Source organism: Hylobates moloch, unplaced genomic scaffold, assembly GCF_009828535.3.
Source record: "Hylobates moloch isolate HMO894 unplaced genomic scaffold, HMol_V3 SCAFFOLD_13, whole genome shotgun sequence".
NCBI lineage: Eukaryota > Metazoa > Chordata > Mammalia > Primates > Hylobatidae > Hylobates > Hylobates moloch.
In genome coordinates, this window is record NW_026652288.1 from 36,012,122 (window position 1) to 36,034,073 (window position 21,952).

Below are 21,952 nucleotides of genomic sequence, written 5' to 3' on the forward strand. Positions count from 1 at the left end.
AGTACAAACTTGTCAGGCTCAGTGGCTCGTGCCTGTAATCCTAGCACTTTGGAAGGGTGAGGCAGGTGGATTGCCTGAGCTCAGGAGTTTGAGACCAGCCTGGGCAACACAGCGAAACCCTGTCTCTACCAAAAATTTAAAAAAAATTAGCCAGGTGTGGCGGCGTGCACCTGTGGTACCAGCTCTTCAGGGGGCTGAGGTGGGAGGATCACTTGATCCTGAGGCAGAGGTTGCAGTGAGCTGAGATCATGCCACTGCACTTCAACCTGGGTGACAGAGTGAGACCCCGTCTTGAAGAAAAAGAAAATATAGATTCACAGGCTGATTTGCACCAGGAAACTCCAGGTCCAGTGGGAACTGCTACTCTTGCTTGACACCTGCCACCTCTTTTCTTGTTGGTCTGAGACAGGATCTCACTCTGTCACCCAAACTGGAGATCGGTGGTGGAATCATAGCTCACTGAAGTCTTGAACTCCCAGGCTCAAGCAATCCTCCCACTCAGCCTCTTGAGTAGCTGGGACTACAGGTGTGCACCACCACACCTGGCTAATTTTTTAATTTTTTAGTGATGGGGGTCTCGCCATGTTGCCCAGACTGGTATCAAACTCCTGCGCTCAAGCAATCCTCCCACCTCGGCCTCCCAAAGTGCTGGGATTACAGGCGTGAGCCACTGCATCTGGCACCTGCTTCCTCTTAACACTCCTTTTCACTGGGCGCCACTCCCTGCCGGTGCCACCACTGATACTCCACATATAGCCCTGGGAAGACAGCCAAGGGTGGGAAACAGCAAGAGCTGTCTCTGGGTCAGACTGCCATGAAAAGACTCGGCTCCATTCCTTAGGAGAACGTGGCCTGGGCCCATGACCTCACCTCTGTTGACTCAGGTTCTTACCTGGCTTTTAGAGTTGACAGTAATGCCTGCCTCTCCTGCCTCACATGGATGGGGGAGGTGCCTCAATGAGGCAACATCATTGGGGCCTGCCCTAACCTCACCCAGTGTGCCCTCGCTCTGCAATGCAGTGAGGGGAAATGACAGTCTCCAAGGCTAAAGAGCACTTATAACAGCACCTTGGCTGGCCAGGCGCGGTGGCTCACGCCTGTAATCCCCAGCACTTTGGGAAGCCAAGGCAAATGAGTCACTTGAGGTCAGGAGTTTGAAACCAGCCTGACCAACGTGGTGAAACCCCGTCTCTACTAAAAATACAGAAATTAGCCAGGCATGGTGGTGCATGCCTGTAATTCCAGCTACTCGGGAGGCTGAGGCAGAAGAATCACCTGAACCTGGGAGGCAGAGGTTGCAGTGAGCCAAGACTGTGCCACGGCACTCCAGCCTGGGCGACAGAGTGAGACTCCACCTCAAAAAAAAAAAAAAAAAAAGGGCCAGGCGCGGTGACTCATGCCTGTAATCCCAGCACTTTGGGAGGCGGAGGAGGGCGGATCTCGAGGTCAGGAGATCAAGACCATCCTGGCTAACACAGCAAAACCCTGCCTCTACTAAAAATACAAAAAATTAGCCAGGCGTGGTGGCGGGCGCCTGTAGTCCCAGCTACTCGGGAGGGTGAGGCAGGAGAATGGCGTGAACCCGGGAGGCGGAGCTTGCAGTGAGCCGAGATCACGCCACTGCACTCCAGCCTGGGCAACAGAGCGAGACTCCAATTCAAAAAAAAAAAAGGAGAAGAAAAAAAGAACAGCACTCTGGTGTCAAGAGCCCAGGGAAGCGCTGCCTATCATGATGAAGACCACTCTTCTCACTTCACAGACGACAGACAGCATCACCAAGGCAAGTGGCCCGCCAAGTGAAGCCCAGAGTGGGTCTGACTCAACTCCTTACCCTGCACCATGCTGCCTCTGCACGAGTCCCATTTGCAGCTGCCCAGACACTTTTGCTGACCCTCAGTGCTGGACAGTCATTCCTGCAGAGGCGGCCAGCTCTCCCATGATTCCCATGAGGCTTGCTCGGTCCTGCCTCGTGCCCTCACAAGAGACCCCTTCAGCAAAAACAGGTGCAGTGCTCAGCACAGGTGGCGGGGGCCCGGCTTGCTGCCTGGTGTCTGGAAATCTTTTTCTGCACGGTTGACACTCAACCTCAGACAAACACCACAGGGCGTTTGCCCTTCTAGAGCCACATGGTCTGGCCCAGCTGAAGGGCTGTCCCAGGGCGAGTACCCGATCATGACACCAACCCCTGGCCCTGAGCGCTTACTCTGTGCTGAGGGCACTGTGCCAACTGCCCCAAGACTCCCCTCAACAGCTGTCTTAGGAAGGGCTACCATCCCCCTTACGAATGAGGAAACAGAGGCACAGGGCAGTTAAGCAACTTGCCCCAGGCTGCACAGCGTCTAAGACAAAGGGTTAAGATGTGCCTTCCTGGCCCTATCAGTGCTCGCTGACACTCAGAGGGTAGTCCCCATGCAGGGCCCCACACCAACAAGCTCCCTGGAACACCCCACTCACTGCTCCCTGGGCTCACTCCTTCGCTCCCAGGCACTCATTCCTGCTCAATGATTTTCTTCATTCCTGGTCTTTGACCCTTCCTTCCTTTCACTCATCCGGGCCTGCCGGGCCCCTCTGATCTTGCACCGCACTCAGGTCTGTCAAGGTTCTTCCACCTGCTCCTGCTCCCTGAAGGATACAGCACCTGAGGAGGGGCCAGGCGATCACTGCACCAGGCAGACAGGGTCTCCAGCACAGGCCACACCCACAGCAAATGCTGACCTCACTGTGTCCTCCCAGCGACCCTTGGATGCAGGTACCATCATAATCCCTCTTCTGGAGATTAGAAAACTGAGGCTCAGAGAAGGGAAGTCACTTGCCCGAAACCTGACAACTGGTAACAAAGGGTTAAGAGCACAGACCCTGAGCCACTACACTTCCTGGCCTTCAGAGTGGGAAGACCGCCCCCTCCAGAGTTCTGACCCTGGCATGTCTCTTTCTTGCTTGGAAAGCTCTTCTTCCAGCTCCTTAGACCTTCCTGGCACTGTGCTGCTCCTGGAAGAACATTCAGAAAAACTAAATTGTACACCTCAATGGGGACCACAGGGCCAAACCACGGACAGACGTACCTGCCTCCCGGTACTGGCCAAACACCAGATCCGTGTTGTCCAGGGCGGCAGCACTCCCCACGTGCGTGCCTTCCTCACCATAGTTGGTCATGTAGAAGGAGATCCGGCCCTGGGGGTGGAGAGGGGACCGGGGACCCACACTTGGTTATGCTGGGCAATGACAGAGAGCCATCCAAACCCGGCCCAGCTTCTGACACCTCCATGAATTCGCAGTCTTCCTGAAGGCCAGTCCTGGGCCAGGCCATGCTGGGGTTCCTGCCTTTACGGAGACACTGCCAGACTGCTTAGAACTGCCAGAAGGATCGAGTCGCTGTCATAGGAGCCCAAAGGAAGCACCTGTTCCACCACGGAAGGGCATCGGCGAGGACCGATGAGCAAAGATGGGGTGGGTGGAGGGTTCCAGGCAGAGGGAATGATAGACCACGAGGCCAGAAGGGCTGGGACATATAGTGGTAGGGGTGGAGAAAGATGAGGAGGGAGAGGAAGGTGGCACCCAGATAACAAAGGGAATGATACATTGATTTTACTCTGAGAATAGTGGTAACCTGCCGACAGTCTTCTCAAGGGAGCAATGTGGTCAGACCTGTGTTTTAGAATTGCTCTCAGGCTGCAGTGAGGGAAATGGAGTCATCAAGGCTGATTGCAGCAAGCCAGGAGAGAGGGGGCAGAGGCCCAGCTTGGTAGCAGAGGGAGGCAGGAGAGGAGCAGGTGGATGTGTCTGAGGAAGCTGAGTTGGCTGTGCTAGGGGGCAGCAGACCCTGTCAGCTGGCCACACCAGTACCCAGTTCCCTTCTCCCAAATCCCCTAACCTAAGCCTCAAAAAGACACGCGCTCAGGTCCCTGGCCTCCCCTGCAGCCAGAGATAGCTGTGGGACACAGTTTTAGCCAGAGATTTCGGTGGAAGTCTGCTTTTGCTTTCTGGATAGAAGAGACCACTGCTGCTGGTGCCAGCCCTACCCACTCCCTACTTCTTCCTGCCTTGCAGACAGCCATGAAGCCTGGACATGCGGCAGCCATGCTGTGAACACGAGGCCACAAGCAGAGCATGAAGGCCAACTCACCAACAACAGTGAAGCAGAGAGAGGCTGGAGCTGGGTCTCAGAGTGTGCTGCTGAGCAGCTGAACAGTTCCTAAAGAAGTATCTACAGACAGGCTAGGTGCAGTGGCTCACACCTGTAATCCCAGTACTTTGGGAGGCCAAGGCAGATGGATCACTTGAGGTCAGGAGTTCGAGACCAGGCTTGGCCAATATAGTGAAACCCCATCTCTACTAAAAATACAAAAATTAGCCGAGTGTGGTGGTGGGTGCCTGTAATCCCTGCTACTTGGGGGGCTGAGGCAGGAGAAGCTCTTGAACCTGGAGGCGGAGGTTGTAGTAAGCCAAGATTGCGCCACTGCACTCCAGCCTGGGCGACAGAGGTAGACTCCGTCTCTAAATAAATAAATAAAAATAACATAAAAGAAAAGAAATATCTACAGCTGGGTGCAGTGGCTCACACCTATAATCCTACCATTTTGGGAGGCCGAGGCAGGCAGATCACCTGAGGTTGCGAGTTCGAGACCAGCCTGACCAACATGGAGAAACCCCATCTCTACTAAAAATACAAAATTAGCCAGGTGTGGTGGTGCATGCCTGTAATCCCAGCTACTCGGGAGGCTGAGACAGGAGAATCACTTGAACCAGGGAGGCGGTGAGCCGAGATCATGCCATTGCACTCCAGCCTGGGCAACAAGAGCAAAACTGTCTCAAAAGTAAAAAAAAAAAAAAAAGAAGAAGAAGTATCTACAGACAGAGGGAATGAGAGGGGAGAAACGGATAGCAAGGGGGAGGGAGGAGACAGGGATGAGAAGAGGTTTCTGGTGTGGGCGAGCGGGTGAATGCTGGTGCTCTTCACTGAGAAACAGACTAGGTGAGGCAAAGGAGCATGCCTGGGAGGAAGATGTCGAGGTCAAGTTCAGACAGGATTAGTTTGCTGTGGGACATCCAGGGCAAGAAGCCAAGCAGGGCTCTGAAAAGCAGTCTGGCTGGGGCTCTGGGCAGCCCTGGCATACGGATGGACATGAGATCACACAGGGCCATGTGTAAAGCGGAACAAAGGCAGCCTGGCCAGAACCCTGAGGGACACCCCGGGGCCAATGCTCCTCGCAGCTCGGTGGCGCCCTCCTCCATGTGTTCCCAGGCCTGGCTTTCCCGTTGCTGTGGGGTAAACTGATGAATGTGTGCTTTCTTCTAAGTGGGGAGCCAATTAAAAGTTAATGCACATTCCAGTGCCAAGTGAGTGGGCGGTGCTGAGTACTGAGGGCCTGGCAGGACTGTCCAGGTTAGCGTGGGGAGGAGCCTGCGACCAGCCCCCTGAGGATCAGGACTCGGGGCTACTGGCAGAGGCTCCTGGTTGCCTTCCCAGTATCCTATTCCCCTCCTCTGTTAACAGAGGTCTCAATCTCCCGCAGGCAGCAACTGCCAGGACTAAAGGATTATTAATACATTTCTCAGTCTCCCCTGCAGCTAGGAGTGGCCCATGAAATGTATGCAGATGTCACTAGGTGGGACTACTCAGAAAGCTCTATAAAGGTGGGGGTGTGGGATAGCTGGGATGTGCCATGTCTGGCCTTCCACCTTCCCTCTACTTCCTGCCTGGAATGAGATGTGATGGAGAGAGCTTCAGCAACCATTTTGGCTCATGAGGGGAACTCAGAGAAGGTAGAAGCCAATGCTATGAGTGGCGGATCTAAGCAATGAAAGAGAACTGGGTGTCCAATGACATCATGGTGCCACCAGACCTGCCCCAGAGCACCTGTTTCCAGATTCTTTTATTTTTTTTGAGACGAAGTCTCCCTCTGTCACTCAGGCCGGAATACAGTGGCGCAATCTTGGCTCACTGCAACGTCTGCCTCCCAGGCTTAAGTGATTCTCCCACCTCAGCCTCCTGAGTAGCTGGGACTACAGGCATGCACCACCACATCAGGGTAATTTATGTACTTTTAGTAGAGATGGGGTTTTGCCATGTTGGCCAGGCTGATCTCGAACTCCTGACCTCAGGTGATCCACGCACCTTGGCCTCCCAAAGTGGTGGGATTACTATGAGCCACTGGGCCCGGCCCAGGTTTCTTTTATTCAAAAGAAGAAATTACTCATCTGTATAGGCTACTGCTTTTGTTTTTATTTGTTAGGGTTTGGGTTTTTTGGGTTTTTTTTTTTTTTTTTGGAGTGGGAAAGAGGTCTGTAATTCACAGCTGAACACAGTCCTAATAGAAGCAGGGTGCACGGTGACGGGTGAGGTGACCTTACTGAGGGCTTCCTCTATGTCAGCCAATGGGCACGAACCCTACTTGCTGTGACTCACAGAATTTCTATCCCTACCCTCCAGGGTGGTTCTATCGTTAGCCTCATTCTTTAAAACAATGAGGAAACTGAGGCAAAGACAAGAAAAATCACCTGTCCGAAGTCACAGCTGTGACTGGACCCAAGTCCATTGGACTCCAAAGCCTGTGTGCGCAGCTCACAGCCGGGCAGGAGGGAGCCTACGCGTGCAGGGGTGGTGTGGCCTGGCACTGAGGCTGTGGAGAGAGGAGCAGAAAGCACCGAGGCCACAGGAGAACAGGCAGGCAGGGTGGCCAGGAAGGGCTGGACTTGCTCCTGTGGGTGCTGGATGCCCAGGGAAGTTTCTGGGCAGGGTGAAGACACTACCCTAACTCGGCAAACCCACGCATGGGGTTCCTGTGAGTGAGAAAGTCTGGGAGTGGGATGCCTGCCTGAATCCACGCAGGGTCCACAGCAGGGTCACCTGGGCGCCTGACACAAATGCAAATTCCCAAGCCTGGGAGAGGTCCTGACCCCATGAGAATGGCGGACATCCGAGGGCCTGCCTGCCCAACAAGCTTCCCACTTTTCTCAGAGGAACCCCCCAGCCCCGCCCTCCATCTCTGTGGCCTGGGAGATGAACTCTACTCCTCTACTCTCTCAGTTCCTGCGGGGGGCACATAGCCTGGGCTTGGCCAATCAGTCACAGTTATTGGTTCATGACAGGGTCTATGACCAAAGCTTGGCCACTGACTGCCACCTCCGGGCCTTGTGCTGAACCATTAAGGACCATTCTCTTTCCACTGCTAAGTGAAAAGGATAATAATTGCAAGGTGGATAGGGTCATCATAAATAAGAAGAAGCTAATATTAAGTGGTAGCTAAATGCCAGTTTTGCTGTTCCTAAGGCCATTACATATGCCACCATCAAGCCTCACACCAACCTCATGAGGTAGGTACAGATAAGAAAACTGAAGCTGGGTGCAATGGCACTTTGGGAGGTGCCAAGGTGGGAGGATCACTTGAGCCCAGGAGTTCAAGACCAGCCTGGGCAACAAAGCAAGATCCCATCTCTACAAAAAGTTAAAAACATTAGCTGGGGATGGTGGTCCGTGCCTATAGTTTCAGCTGTTAGGGAGGCCAAGGCAGGAGGATTGCTTGAGCCCAGGAGGTCATGGCTACAGTGAGCTACAAGTGCGCCACCACACAACAGCCTGGGAGACAGAGTGAGACCCTGTAAAATAATACAATAAAATGAAATAAGTAAAACAAACTAGGCCAGGTGCAGTGGTATATGCCTGTAATTCCAGTACTTTGGGAGGATGAGGCAGGCAAATCACCTGAGGTCAGGAGTTTGAGACCAGCCTGGCCAACGTGACGAAACCCCATCTCTACTAAAAATACAAAAATTAGCGGGGTGTGGTGGCGGGTGCCTGTAATCCCAGCTACTCAAGAGGCTGAGACAGGAGAATCACTTCAACACAGGAGGCAGAGGTTGCAGTGAGCCAAGATCATGCCACTGCACTCCAGCCTGGGCAACACAACTAGACTCTGTCTCAAAAAATAAAATAAGAAATAAATAAAATTTAAAAAATAAAATAAAATAGAAAACTGAAGCACTGAGGTTTTAAACAACTTTCCCACGACTACAGAGCTGGAAAGGGGCAGAACTAGAACTTCAGTCTTACAGACTTGCTTCAGAGCCTGTACCCTACACCCTTTCTCTCTGCCTCCTCTCCATGAGCCAGGAGCTGCCAGAGCCTACCACCGCTTGAAGAGAAAGAAAGCCAAGGCAAAGAAGAACAGAGAGAGAGAAGGTCTAATGACAGCTTTTGAGCCTCCTGGATCCAGCTGTGCCCCAAAACAGGACCCTCTGGATGTATAGTCATTGGAGTCAGTAACTTCCCTCTTTGTTGACACTGGCTTGACTGGATCCTTGTCCCTGATACTAGGATTTATCAGGGGATAACAGCCCATTTCACATGGGCCTAGGACGGTCCCCTGGAGCACTCCAAGAAGCACTGGGGACCCACCCTGTTTCTCAGGACTGTGCGTTTCCAAGAGGAAGGGCTGTCAGGCCTTCTCCCTGCCCTCTCCCCACCTAGGCGAGCCCCCAGCCAGGCACATGGTAGGTGTTTTTTAGTGATCAGGTCCATCCTTCTGCCCTAAGGCAGGACTGCTCTCACACTTTTCCTCCAGATTCCCAAGAGAACCTTCAGAACTCTATGGAACCCCCAAAAAAGAATCTCTCCTCCTTGAGAGCCATCCTTTGGCCCAAACACAGGTAGAGGACCTCAGGTAATTCCAGCCCCCCGCCCCAGTCCTGTCCCCACGCACCTGCCGCTGAGACTCATAGAGGATGCGGTCCATGGTGTTAAGCAGTGTCATGCTCTTATAGAGCTTCAGCACCTTCTCCTTCGGCAGCTGCAGGTGGAGGCACAGACAGATGTGGGGTGGTTGGGACCAGAGAGGAGACAGGCAAGGGGCCTGGGCGTGGGGGGGCAAGGGAAGTCGGGGAGGCCGCCTCTCACGTGGGGGTCCTCGCTGGGGTTGATGATCTGGCCTTGCCGGTCCATGACGCGGTAGATGGGGATTCCAGAGATGACGTTGGGCTGGATGAATTCCAACTTGTCTATAAACTCTGCCGAGGCCCCTGGGAACTGGGGCTTGTCATCCAGAGATGAGAACTGCTGCTGCTGCCTGTGGGGGTGCTGGGGAAGAGAGCAGAGGAGACCGCCTGCATCAGAAGCAGCACCCGGGTTTCCGCTGGCTCAACCCCGGCGGCAGGCAGGCGGCATGGCGGTTGAGCACATGGCCCCAGTGAACTCTTGGGCCTGACTCGCAGGGTCTGAGCCCCAACTCCAGCACTTTCTCACTGCGACACCTTGGGTAACTGACTACGACTTCTGTGTCTCAGTTTCCCCATCTGAAAAACTGGGATGAAAACAGTAACACCTATCCCATAGAACTGTTGTAAGATTAAATGACTCAATAAAGTGGCTGGCAAGTCAAGAACTGGTAGCTATTACTATTCTCATTACCACAGGCCCAAACTCTTCATCCTGGCATTCGAGACCTCCCCATTCTGGCCACAGATGCCCCCTCCTCTCTCTCTCCCACTGTGACCACAGACACACATGCCCACTGCAGGATGCCCTCTAGGCATCCAGACCAGCTCTCTTCTGATCCCTATACCATACACCAGCGAAGCTACTCAGGACAGAGCTTAAGTCTTTGAGCTCTTAAGAGTCAGACTGCCGGCCGGGCACGGTGGCTCACGCTTGTAATCCCAGCACTTTGGGAGGCCGAGGCGGGAGGATCACGAGGTCAGGAGATCGAGACCACAGTGAAACCCCGTCTCTACTAAAAATACAAAAAATTAGCCGGGCGTGGTGGCAGGCGCCTGTAGTCTCAGCTACTCGGAGAGGCTGAGGCAGGAGAATGGCGTGAACCTGGGAGGCGGAGCTTGCAGTGAGCCAAGACTGCGCCACTGCACTCCAGCCTGGGCAACAGAGCAAGACTCCGTCTCAAAAAAAAAAAAAAAAAAAAGAGTCAGACTGCCTAGGTTCTAATCCCTTATTGCCTTTAGGAGGCCGAGGCAGGCGAATCTCACTTGAGGTCAGGAGTTCGAGATCAATGTGGCCAACATGGCGAAACCCTGTACCCACTAAAAATAGAAAAATTAGCCGGATGTGGTGGCACATGCCTGTAGTCCCAGCTACTCAGGAGGCTGAGGCAAGAGAACCACTTGAACCTGGGAGGTGGGGGTTGCAGTGAGCCAAGATTGCGCCACAGCACTCTAGCTGGTGACAGTGAGACTCCATCTCAAAAAAAAAAAAAAAAAAAAAAATCCCTTAGAGGGTGATATGGCAAAGTAACTTCCCCTCTCCATGTGTCCTCTTCCTTGTCTATAAAAATGGAGAACCCCTCATGGAAATGAGAGGCTTAAACAAGATCATGTGAATAAAATGTTCAGCAAAGTATCTGTAAGCCACATAACAAATGCTCAAAACAATCTCAGCAGCCGGGCGCGGTGGCTCACGCTTGTAATCCCAGCACTTTGGGAGGCCGAGGCGGGCGGATCACGAGGTCGGGAGATCGAGACCACGGTGAAACCCCGTCTCTACTAAAAATACAAAAAATTAGCCGGGCGTGGTGGCGGGCGCCTGTAGTCCCAGCTACTCGGAGAGGCTGAGGCAGGAGAATGGCGTGAACCCAGGAGGCGGAGCTTGCAGTGAGCCGAGATTGCGCCACTGCACTCCAGCCTGGGCGATAGAGCGAGACTCCGTCTCCAAAAAAAAAAAAAAAAAAAAAAAAAAAAACAATCTCAGCTATTCTCATTTCTCCTCTCATCTCTGCTTGCTTTACGAGGTCTCTTTCCCTATCACCTGGCAAACTGCTACATACGCTTCAGTGTCACTCTGCTCCGGTCCCAGCTCCCTCTGCGAGTCCAGACTGAATCATTCAACAAATATTTGAGCACCTGACATGTTCCAAGCCCTGTGCTGGGTTCTGGGGACCTAAGACAGGCAAGATATCTGTCCTTGCTGCCTAGCAGGGAGGGCAGACACTGAACAAGTAACAATGACAGTGGTTCATATTATCCTATAGCAGAAGAAAGCGAGAGTAAGGCTTCCCGGGGGAAGCGATGTTAGAGCTGAAACCTGAGGGATAACCAGGAGGCAGGGAAAGCGCATTCTCGGCAAGGGGAGAATGTCTTGCAAAAGACAAAAAGTAGCCAGGCACAGTGGCTCACTCCTATAATCCCAACAGTTCAGGAGGCTGAGACCAGCCTGGCCAACATGGTGAAACCCCACGTCTACCAAAAGTACAAAAATTAGCTGGACGTGGTTGCGCACACCTGTAATCCCAGCTACTCAAGAGGCTGAGGCAGGAGAATCACTTGAATCCGGAGGCGGAGGTTGCAGTAAGCCCAGATCGCACCAACACATCCCAGCCTGGGCAACAGAGACCCTGCCACACACACACAAAAAGACAAAAGGCGAGGAATAGTGTGTCCTTCATGGAAGACAGAAGGAGCTCAGGGCCTGGAAAGGTGGCTCATATCTGTAATCCCAACACTTTGGGCTCAAGGATTACTTGAGCCCAGGAGTTCAAGACTGGCCTGAGATCACATTTCCACAAAAAATTTTAAAAATTACTCAAGCATGGTAACATGCACCTATAGTCCCAGCTACTTGGAAGGCTGAGGTGGGAGAATTGCTTGAGCCCAGGAGGTGGAGGCTGCAGTAAGCCATGATCACACCACTGCACTCCAGCCTGGGCAACAGAGCAAGATGCTGTCTCAAACAAAAAAAGTTCAGAGGGGCTGGAGAAGCCCTGCAAGGACATCACACCTCCTCAGGTCGGATGAGGAATGGCTAAGAAAGCCCAGGAGACCTGTGAGAAGCCTATAAATGCTCAAAGGGATATGAACCCACTGGGACTCTTAGCTCTGGAGCTAGGCAGCCTAGAACCAGCCGAGGCGTTGCAATAGCTCCCCCTTATGAAGCACCTGCTGTAAGCCAGCTGAGCCTGGCATGCACAAGCCTACTAACTCCTCTGGGAATCTGTGAGGTTGATTATCTGCCATTGCCCTTGAGTAGATGAGGAAACCGAGGCCTGGGGAGGTAAAATAACCTGCATCAAACCACAAATTTTAAAAAAAAAAGGGGGGTGGGTGCTGGGCACGGTGGCTTACGCCTGTAATCCTAGCACTTTGGAAGGCCAAGGCAGGAGGATCACATGAGCTCAGGAGTTTTGAGACCAGCCTGGGCAACAGTGAAAAACCCTGTCTCCATAAAAAAATAAAAACATTAGAAAGGCGTGGTGACACATGCCTGTGGTCCCAGCTACTTGGGAGGCTGAGGCAGGAGGACTGCTTGAACCTGGAAGGATGAGGCTGTAGTGAGCTGAGATTGTGCCACCGCACTCCAGCCTGGGGAACAAAGTGAGACCCTGTCTCAAAAAAAAAAAAAAAAAAATTACATCAGAACTGGGCTTCCAACCTGGGCAAGGCTGAGATTCAGGCTCCTAGACGTCCATGCTCCTCACCCCAATTGCCCCTGCAGCCTGATTTTCAAACATCTGCAACTTTTCTTCCCACTACTCCCGGGATTCCTCAGAGGTCAGTAATGGTGGCTTCACTTCCCACAGATGTTAAAGAAAGGCAGGGTTTGCCACAAGCTGGATCTCACACATGCGTGCTCAAATGTGTCCCTCCGTCTTCCTTTAACTGCAGTGAACAAGCCGTCCACAGTTCTAGCGGGGTAGCATGTTCAGTGTGTGTATTTATTTGCATTTGTAGTCGTGAGGAAATTAACACTCCCAATGGCAGGGCAGATTCAGGCCTGGCAATGTCACCACAGGCCTCCCCTTGTGAGGAGAAAACAGCCGGCCTCTTGCAGCACAGTGCTTCCCCCTTCTGAGTACCCAGCACAGCCAGACACTGACCTAGAAGATTCCTTTGTTTCGTGTCTGTCTCCCACACACACCACAATCCCAGGAAGGCAGAGACAGCGTCCAGGTTGCCTTCACAGCAGGCACTCAAGAGGGAATTCCTGAGTGAACGCATGAATGGGCGGTTATGGCTCTGGAGTTTAACTGCCCTGGGTTCTAATTTCTTAGCTCATTGTGTGGCTCTCTGCAAAAACACTTCACCTCTCTCAATTTCCTTATCTGTAAGAAGGCTGCAGAACACCACGTGAAAAGTTGCTAAGTTAACTCACACAAGGGGTTCAGCACCGATCTGGGATGTATTACATACTCAAAACTTGGTGAGAGAGAGAAAAACAAAAGCTAGGAAGGTGAGAAGTGGGAGAAAGGGAAGTGACCACACTGTATGAGATGGGGAAAAGAGGAGCTGGGAAGAACTAACTGCACCTTAAAGTGGATTCTAAAATCAAACTGTGGCGACGTGCAGCGGCTCATGCCTGTAATCCCAATACTTTGGGAGGCTGAGGTGGGAGGATCACTTAAGGCCAGTGGTTCGAGACCAGCCTAGGTAACATAGTGAGTCCAGCCTAGGCAAAACCCCCGTCTCTGAAAAATTTTTAAATTAGCCAGGAAGGCTGGGTGTGGTGGCTCACGCCTGTAATCCCAGCACTTTGGGAGTCCAAGGCAGGCAGATTACCTGAGGTCAGGAGTTCAAGACCAGCCTGGCCAACATGGTGAAACCCTGTCTCTACTAAAAATACAAAAAACAGCCATGCATGATGGTAGTTGCCTGTAATCCCAGCTACTTGGGAGGCTGAGGCAGGAGAATGGCTTGAACCTGGGAGGCGGAGGTTGCAGTGAGCTGAGATGGCACCATTGCACTCCAGCCTGGGTGACAAGAATGAGACTCTATCTTAAAAAAAAAAAAAAAATTAGCTGGGCATGGTGGCATGTACATGTAGTCCAGATACTGGGGTTGCTGGAGCCTGAGGTGAGAGGATGGCTTGAGCCCAGGAGGTCAAGGCTGCAGTGAGCCATGACTGCACCACTGCACTCCAGTCTGGGCAACAAAGTGATACCCTGTCTCAAAGAACAATAAAACCAAACTGTGGCCCCAGCAGATACTCCAGAGAGGGAGACTGAGGCACAGGGGAGACAGCATGCTGATGGAAGAGGACAGAAGGCTGAAGTCTTCAGACGGGCACTAAGAGGGGGAGGCCAGAGTCTGAGAACAAACCACGGTGTCAGGGCAGGACTGTCAGCCTCTAGAGGCCGGACAGCTATCTTCACAGTACCCCAGTGTGCTCCATATGCTGGAGCTGGGCCTTGGCTGTACCCTCCTCCCCTCTTTGCTGGGCTGGTGGAGATAACGGTAGTCCCCAGCCCCAGGGTTGCCGCCTCAATCAGTGAGCTATGCAAAGGGCTCCGCACTGTGCCTGGTCCTGAGGAAATGCTCCATAACGGGAGTGGGTGGCCAAATGCCTGCAGAGGAAGGATGCGACTCCACCCATCTGTTCCTCTAGTTTTTGGAAGGGAGTTGGGGAGTCTGTCCTGGTGGCCAGTGATTTACAATGGCAGAGGCTGCACAGATTTACACAAAGCTTCATGCCACATCCTCTCCCACCATGCAGGAAAGCACAACCTGCCCGCTCTGGATGGTCTGGTCTGCCCAGGAAGTACTGGGGTGGCCCTGGTGGAGTCACTTGAAGACACCATGGCTAAGCACACGGACTCTAACTGAGCAGACTGCTGCCTGATTGTGTGACTTAAACTCCCTGAGCCAAGTGCAGTGGCAGACGTCTGTAATTCTAGCTACTCTGGAGGCTGAGGCAAGAGGATCGCTTGAGTCCAGGAGTTCGAGGCCAGCCTAGGAAACACAGTGAGACCTCATCTCTACAAAAATAAATAAATAAATAAATAAATAAAATTTAAGGCCAGGTGTGGTGGTTCACACTTGTAATACCAGCACTTTGGGAGGCCAAGGAGGGTGGATTGATTGAGCCCAGGAGTTCAAGGCCAGCCTGGATAACATGGCAAGACCCCATCCCTACAAAAAATTAGCTGGGCATGGTGGTGCACACCTGTACTCCCCAATTACTCGAGGGGCTGAGGTGGGAGGATCGCTGGAGCCCAAGAGGCTGCAGTGAGCCAAGATCACGCCACTGCATTCCAGCCCGGGTGACAAAGTAAGACCTGTCTCAAGGAAAAAAAAGAAAAAGTTTTTAAAGAAAAACTCCCTGAGCCTCAGTTTCCTCCTGTGTACACCGAGGGTGGTATAAGTACTTATCTGAGGGGTTGTCATGAGGATTAACTGAGTTGACCTGTGTGGATTGCTCAGCCCAGTGCCTGGCACATAATGTTTCATAAACACAAGTAGTGAGTAAGTATTTCTCATGATTGTTCTTGTTAAACAGATACTGAACATTTGCTGTGAAGGCTGGAGACAGGGAGGGATGAATGACAAACACTGAACACACAAGTTATAATCAGGAGAGGTGATCTTACTCACATTGCTTCACCTGACTAGCCTAAAAAACCAAAAAAGTGTCAAGTTGACAGATAAGCCAAATGAAAACATAGAAATAATATGGCTAGGCGCAGTGGCTCACGCCTGTAATCCCAGCACTTTGGGAGGCCGAGGCGGGCGGATCACGAGGTCAGGAGATCGAGACCATCCTGGCTAATAAGGTAAAACCCCGTCTCTACTAAAAATACAAAAAATTAGCCGGGCGTGGTGGTGGGCGCCTGTAGTCTCAGCTACTCGCAGAGGCTGAGGCAGGAGAATGGCGTCAACCTGGGAGGCAGAGCTTGCAGTGAGCCGAGATCGCGCCACTGCACTGCAGCCTGGGTGACAGAGCAAGACTCCGTCTCAAAAAAAAAATAATAATAATAAATAAATAAATAAATAAATAAATAAATAAATAAATAAATAAATAAAATTTTGGCCAGGCACAGTGGCTCACACTTATAATCTCAATACTTTGGGAGGCCAGGGCAGGCAGTTCACTCGAAGCCAGGAGTTCAAGACCAGCCTGGCCAATATGGCGAAACCCCATCTCTACTAAAGACACAAATTAGCCAGGCATGGTCGTGCATGTCTGTAGTCCCAGCTACTCGGGAGACTGAGGCACGAGAATCGCTTGAGCCGAGAAGGCAGAGGTTGCAGTGAGCCAAGATCGCACCACTGCACCCCAGCCTGGGCAACAACAGAGCAAGACTCTGTCTCAAAACAGTAACAACAACAGCAAATAAATAAGTAAATACATAAATACTCACATAAAATTTTAAAATAAAAAAAAACGGGAGATTTCAGAGGCAGGATGTATAGTGGTTACCCACGTGGGTGGTAGGATGAGGGTCTCTAGGGTTCAACTGCCGGTGTTTGAATCTGGTTCTGTCTCTTTCCAGCCATGCGGCCTTGGACAGGAGCCAGTCTCTGTGAACCTGCGTGCCCTCGTGGAGATGGCATCCACCTCACAGTCTGGTGGAGAGGTGGGGAAAGCACCTGCCACAGCTCTGGCAGGAATGCCTCACCAGCTAGCATCAGATAGTACCCCTCCAGGAAGCACCAGCATCAGATGGCACAGCAGGGAAAGCTTCCTAGAGAAGGGGGAGTTGAGCTGAGGGGTCAGAACACTTCAGTCCTAGGGAACAACCAAGGCTCCAAGGCAAGAGAAGAAAGCCTGGCGCCCTGGGACTCTGAAGACTGGCATGGCTGCTACAGGTCAATCAGAGAATAACTACATGCCAAGGTGCCACTCAAAGCACTTTATTTATACCTATGTGCTCACTGAACCCATAAGGCATCCAGACGGGGCAGGCACTGTTATCACAACTCCATCAAAGACAAGTGGTAGCTGAGGCTCCACCTCAAGCGCTAAGCAACTTGTGCAGGTCCAGTGCATGCAAGGCTTTGTGGATGGTGCCAGTTAATTCCAAGTCCTCCGTATCTAGGGTAGATAAGGCCACCCAAACCCACTCTCTCCTGAGCTCAAAGGCACTCTGCCCTCAAACACAGCAAAGAGTTGAGCCCCCCTTCCCAGAATATCTTGTGAGAAGGGAAAGGCATGCAGATTAGGCAGGTACCACTGACCCTGTTTCACAGAGACCTGGTGTTTGGGGTCTAGAACGCTTCTCTGAGGAAGTGTCATGTCAGCCATCATCTGAAGGACTTCATACCTACAAAGGCCTCCAGGTGGGAGGAGGCACATTCAAGGAAGGGAAAGATGGCCAGGGGGACTGAAGTGGAAAGAGGGGAAAGACAAGAAAAATCACCTGCCCGGCCACACATGGTGGCTCACGCCTGTAACCCCAGTACTTTGGGAGGCTGAGGTGGGTAGATCAGTTGAGGCCAAGAGTTCGAGACCAGCCTGGCCAACATGGCGAAACCCTGTCTCTATTAAAAATATAAAAATTAGCTGGACATGGTGGCATGCACCAGTAGTCCCAGCTACTCGAGAGGCTGAGGCAGGACAATTGCTTAACCCAGGAGGCAGAGGTTGCAGTGAGCAGAAATCACGCCACTGCACTCCAGCCTGGGTAACAGAGCAAGACTCCGTCTCAAAAAAATATAAAATAAAATAAGCCAATACTGGACTAAGAAGAATGTTGCAAGACTTGAATCTAAGCTCCATCCTTTCTCCTCCTGGCAGCCTGGTACCATGAAAAGAAACTAGGCTTTGGAGTCCAGAGCTCCAAGTTCAGACCTCACCTCTCTGAGCCTCAGTCTCTCCACCTATAATAGGAGAGCACTACCAATAAAGGCCTTGCACTATTGGTGTATTAAATATAACACAAAATTAGAGTTGGCATCGTAAACCATTCAGTGCCTCAAGATGTGAAAAAGGAGGCCAGGTTTCTTAACACACTAGCAAGTAACAGATGGACCCATACACTTAGAAGACTGTAATGACCATCTCCATTCATCCCACAATACACACTGATATGGTTTGGCTCTGTCCCCACTCAAATCTCATCTTGAATTGTAGCTCCCATAATTCCCACATGTTGTGGGAGGGAGCCAGTGGGAGGTAATTGAATCATGGGGGTGGATCTTTCACGTGCTGTTCTCATTATACTGAATAAGTCTCGAGATCTGATGGTTTCATAAAGGGGAGTTCCCCTGCAAGCACTCTGTCTGCCTGTCACCATGTAAGATGCTCCTCATTCGCCTTCCGCCACGTTTGTGAGGCCTCCCCAGCCATGTGGAACTGTGAGTCCATTAAGCCTCTTTTTCTTTACAAATTACCAGTCTTGGGTGTGTTTTTATTAGCAGCCTGAAAACGGACTAATACATACGCTGAGTACCTACCACTTGGAGATACTGCACAGGGCACTGGAACCCCCAGACAGGCTGCCCCTGAAGAGCTGGGTCACAGAAATAGTCACTGATAATTAGCACAGACCAAGCTCCAGGGGCTTCCTGACTTCCAACAGGGTAGGGACTCTATTCACCTCACTAGCTAGGGTCAGAGAGGTAAAATGACTTAGCCAAGCCCAGGCCTGGGGTAGTGGCTGAGAAACTGACTCACGATTCCTTGACAATCTGAGTTTCCTTCCTCCTCCTTTCCCTGAGCACTAAAACATCTGCTATGATAACAGAGACAGGAAGGGAGGTGAAAATCAGGCAAACACATCTGCAGGGCAGCAGGGTATTCAATGAAGGAGCAGGCAGAGGAGGGGCAAGAAGTCAGGGACAAGTAAAGCACCCCACTCCTTCTAATCTGACCTTCCCCAGTGAACCCAGTAATCCAATCTGTCTACAACTATACAGCCTCTCAACCTTCCCCTATTTCTTCATCTCCACCTGGATAAAACTGCATCATCTTAGCCAGGAGTGGTGGTTCACACCTGTAATCCCAGCACTCTGGGAGGCCAAGGTGGGTGGATCACCTGAGGTCAGGAGTTCGAGACCAGCCTGACCAACATGGAGAAACCCTGTCTCATGGTGGTGCATGCCTGTAATCCTAGCTACTTGGGAGGCTGAGGCAGGAGAATCACTTGAACCCAGGAAGAGGAGGTTGTGGTGAGCCAAGATCGTGCCATTGCACTCCAGCCTAGGCAATAAGAGCAAAATTCCGTCTCGAAAAAACAAATAACAAAAAACAAAACAAAACAAAAACCCTGCACCATCTAATATGGAGGCCACCAACCACTTGTGGCTATCTTATTTTTGAGACAGAGGGCTGCTCTGTCACCTAGGCTGGGGTATAGTGGCACGATCTTGGCTCACTGCAATCTCCGCCTCCCAGGTTCAAGCGATTCTTCTGCCTCAGCCTCCCAAGTAGCTGGGATTACAGGAACACGCCATCACGCCCAGCTAATTTTTTTGTATTTTTAGTAGAGACAGGGTTTCACCATGTTAGCCAGGCTGGTCTCGAACTCCTGGCCTCAGGCGACCCGCCCACCTTGGCCTCTCAAAATGCTGGGATTACAGGCGTGAGCCACCGCACCCAGCCTACTTGTGGCTACTTAAACTTAAACTCATGATAATTTAATAATATGGCCAGGCAAGGTGGCTCATGCTTGTTATCCTGCACTTTGGGAGGCTGAGGCAGGAAGATCATTTGAGTCCAGGAGTTCAAGACCAGCCTGGACAACATGGCAAAACCGCATCTCTACAAATATTTAAAAATTAGCCAGGCACAGCCAGGCGCGGCAGCTCATGCCTGTAATCCCAGCACTTTGGGAGGCCGAGGCAGGCAGATCACCTTAGGTCAGGAGTTCAAGACCAGCCTGGTCAACATGGTGAAACCCCATCTCTACTAAAAATACAAAAATTAACTGGGTATGGTGGTGCACGCCAGTAGTCCCAGCTACTCGGGAGGCTGAGGCAGAAGAATCACTTGAACCTGGGAATCAATTGAACCTGGGAAGTGGAGGTTGTAGTGAGCCGAGATTGTGCCACTGTACTCCAGCTTGGGCGACAGAGCAAGACTCCATCTCAAAAAAAAAAAAAAAAAAAATTAAAAATTAGCCAGGCGTGGTAGCACGTGCCTGTGGTCCCAGCTACTTAGGAGGCAGAGGTGGGAGGATTGCTTGAGCCCAGGAGGTTGAAGCTGCAGTGAGCCACGATCACACCACTGCACTCACTCCAGCCTGGGCGACAGAGTGAGACCTTGTCTCAAAAAAAGAAAAGGTGGGCTGGGCGCGGTGGCTCACGCTTGTAATCCCAGCACTTTGGGAGGCCGAGGCGGGCGAATCACGAGGTCAGGAGATCGAGACCACGGTGAAACCCCGTCTCTACTAAAAATACAAAAAAAATTAGCCGGGCGTGGTGGCGGGCGCCTGTAGTCCCAGCTACTCGGAGAGGCTGAGGCAGGAGAATGGCGTGAACCCAGGAGGCGGAGCTTGCAGTGAGCCGAAATCGCGCCACTGCACTCCAGCCTGGGTGACAGAGCGAGACTCCGTCTCAAAAAAAAAAAAAAAGAAAGGGTGGGCGCAGTGGCTTATGCTTTTGGAGGCCAAGACATGTGGAACTTGAGGCCAGAAGTTCGAGACCAGCCTGGACAACATGATGAAACCTCATCCCTACCAAAAATACAAAAATTAGCCAGGCGTGATAGTGCATGCCTGTAATCCCAGCTACTAGGGAGGCTGAGGCAGGAGAATTGCTTGAACCCGTCAGGCAGAGATTGCAGTAAGTCAAGATCATGCCACTGCACTCCAGCCTGGGCGAGAGAGTGAAACTCTGTCTCAAAAAAAAAAAAAAAAAGAAAAAGGAAAGAGAGGTACAGAAAGAAAGAAAAGAGGAATGGAAAGGAAAGGGAAAAAGAAAAGAAAAAGGAGAGGGGAGGGGAAGAGGAGAGGAAAGGAGAAAGAGAGGAAAGAAAGAAGAAGAGAGAAAGAACAGGTGGGAGAAATAAAGGGGAAAAGACAATAACTCTAAGATAATACAAATGTAAACATACATAAATAAATAAAAAGTAGGGACTTCTTCCCTCCCCACTCTCCACCAAAAATGAAGTAGGGGAAGCAAGAGGAAAGGTAATCAGGAGATTGAGACAGGAGAGAAAGATTTAATCAGCCATAAATGACCCTTCCCTAGCCTGCCCTAGTCCTGCCCACCTCCCGCCCCACTTGCCCAGCCAATGGGCTCCCGGGACTGAGATCAGCTGTGGAGGATATGAACTGCTCAAAAAAAAAGTGAAAAGGTCTCCAGCCCAAAGGCAAGAGACTGCCCTACCCACAGCTTGCTCCTGCAGCCCTTCTGCATTTACCTGTTTCAAGTGACTCCGTTCCTAGATACCTACTATGTCCTACTCCTGGCCCATCCTCTTCACCCTCCTCCCGTTTGTTCCCCTACCCAGAGCTTTTTTCTACAGATTCCATCTTCCCTTCCTTATGGATTGGGGATCAGAGGATCAGACTCAGCCTCACAAGATCTCTTGAGATTTTTTTTCCCAGGGCCTCACCAATCCAGGCCTTCCCAAGGTCACCCCTTTCTTCTCCCCATCTCCAAGGTTAGTTTCTGTCCCTTCCCTCCACCCTCACTATCAACAATGACCAACATTCCTATTGCCCTCAGGATGTGCCAGGTGCAGTCCTTAGCATTTTACGTATTAATTTTTCACACCCCTATGAGGGGGCCACTGTTAATATTTTAGAGAGGGAAATTAAGTCCATAGATCCAGAGAGGTGCAGTCCGTTGCCCCAGGCTACACAAGTGGAAACTGGCAGAGCAAGGACATGAATCCACCCATGTAACCACTACTCTCCTATCTGTCAACTGTAGTTCAAAGCTCTTCTGCAACCCATTGCCTCTCCCCGTCTAAAGATAGGCTTCCACCTAGGTTTTTTGCAGTGTAATCTTGCCCTTAGCAGCATCCACCTGAAGGGATTGTGACCCTTTTGACAAGAAACGAAGCCTTCTCAAGTGTTTCTAAGAAATGTGGGCAAAGTGCCGTCTGTACCTCTCTCCCTCGTTTTTTCCCCTCATTAATTCAACAAATATTAATCGTCTCCTCTGTACAGTGTCCAGAACACACGAATTCCCTGTCTTGATATTCGATCAAGAGACACAGGAATCAAACAAATTTTTTACACAATTCATTTTAAAATCAGAATTGTAGCAAAAGGAGCAAAGAAATACAAGGCCCTATGCAGCCTGGGACAGGGACCAGTTCTCTTCTTTTTTCTTCTTGAAGAGAGATCTT

The 21,952-nt window shown here is 51.4% G+C and overlaps 1 protein-coding gene across 4 annotated transcripts in view; it reads right to left on the reverse strand.

The window, feature by feature from the left end:
* The window catches only part of BCKDHA (branched chain keto acid dehydrogenase E1 subunit alpha), a 30,453-nt gene that overhangs the window by 7,651 nt on the left and 850 nt on the right, over positions 1-21,952 (reverse strand). For 3 of the 4 annotated variants that reach the window (XR_009209275.1, XM_058426279.1, XM_058426278.1), the window contains exons 2-5: positions 8,894-9,073; positions 8,700-8,786; positions 7,459-7,596; positions 3,063-3,171 (exon numbers count right to left, since the gene is read on the reverse strand). Coding sequence is in view for 3 of the 4 variants with exons in the window: in XM_058426279.1 (XP_058282262.1) it covers positions 3,063-3,171; positions 7,459-7,596; positions 8,700-8,786; positions 8,894-9,073 (514 nt within the window). In the remaining variant the exon portion in view is untranslated. The remainder of the gene's footprint in view (positions 1-3,062; positions 3,172-7,458; positions 7,597-8,699; positions 8,787-8,893; positions 9,074-21,952) is intronic. The other variant, XM_032172824.2, reaches the window with a different exon arrangement.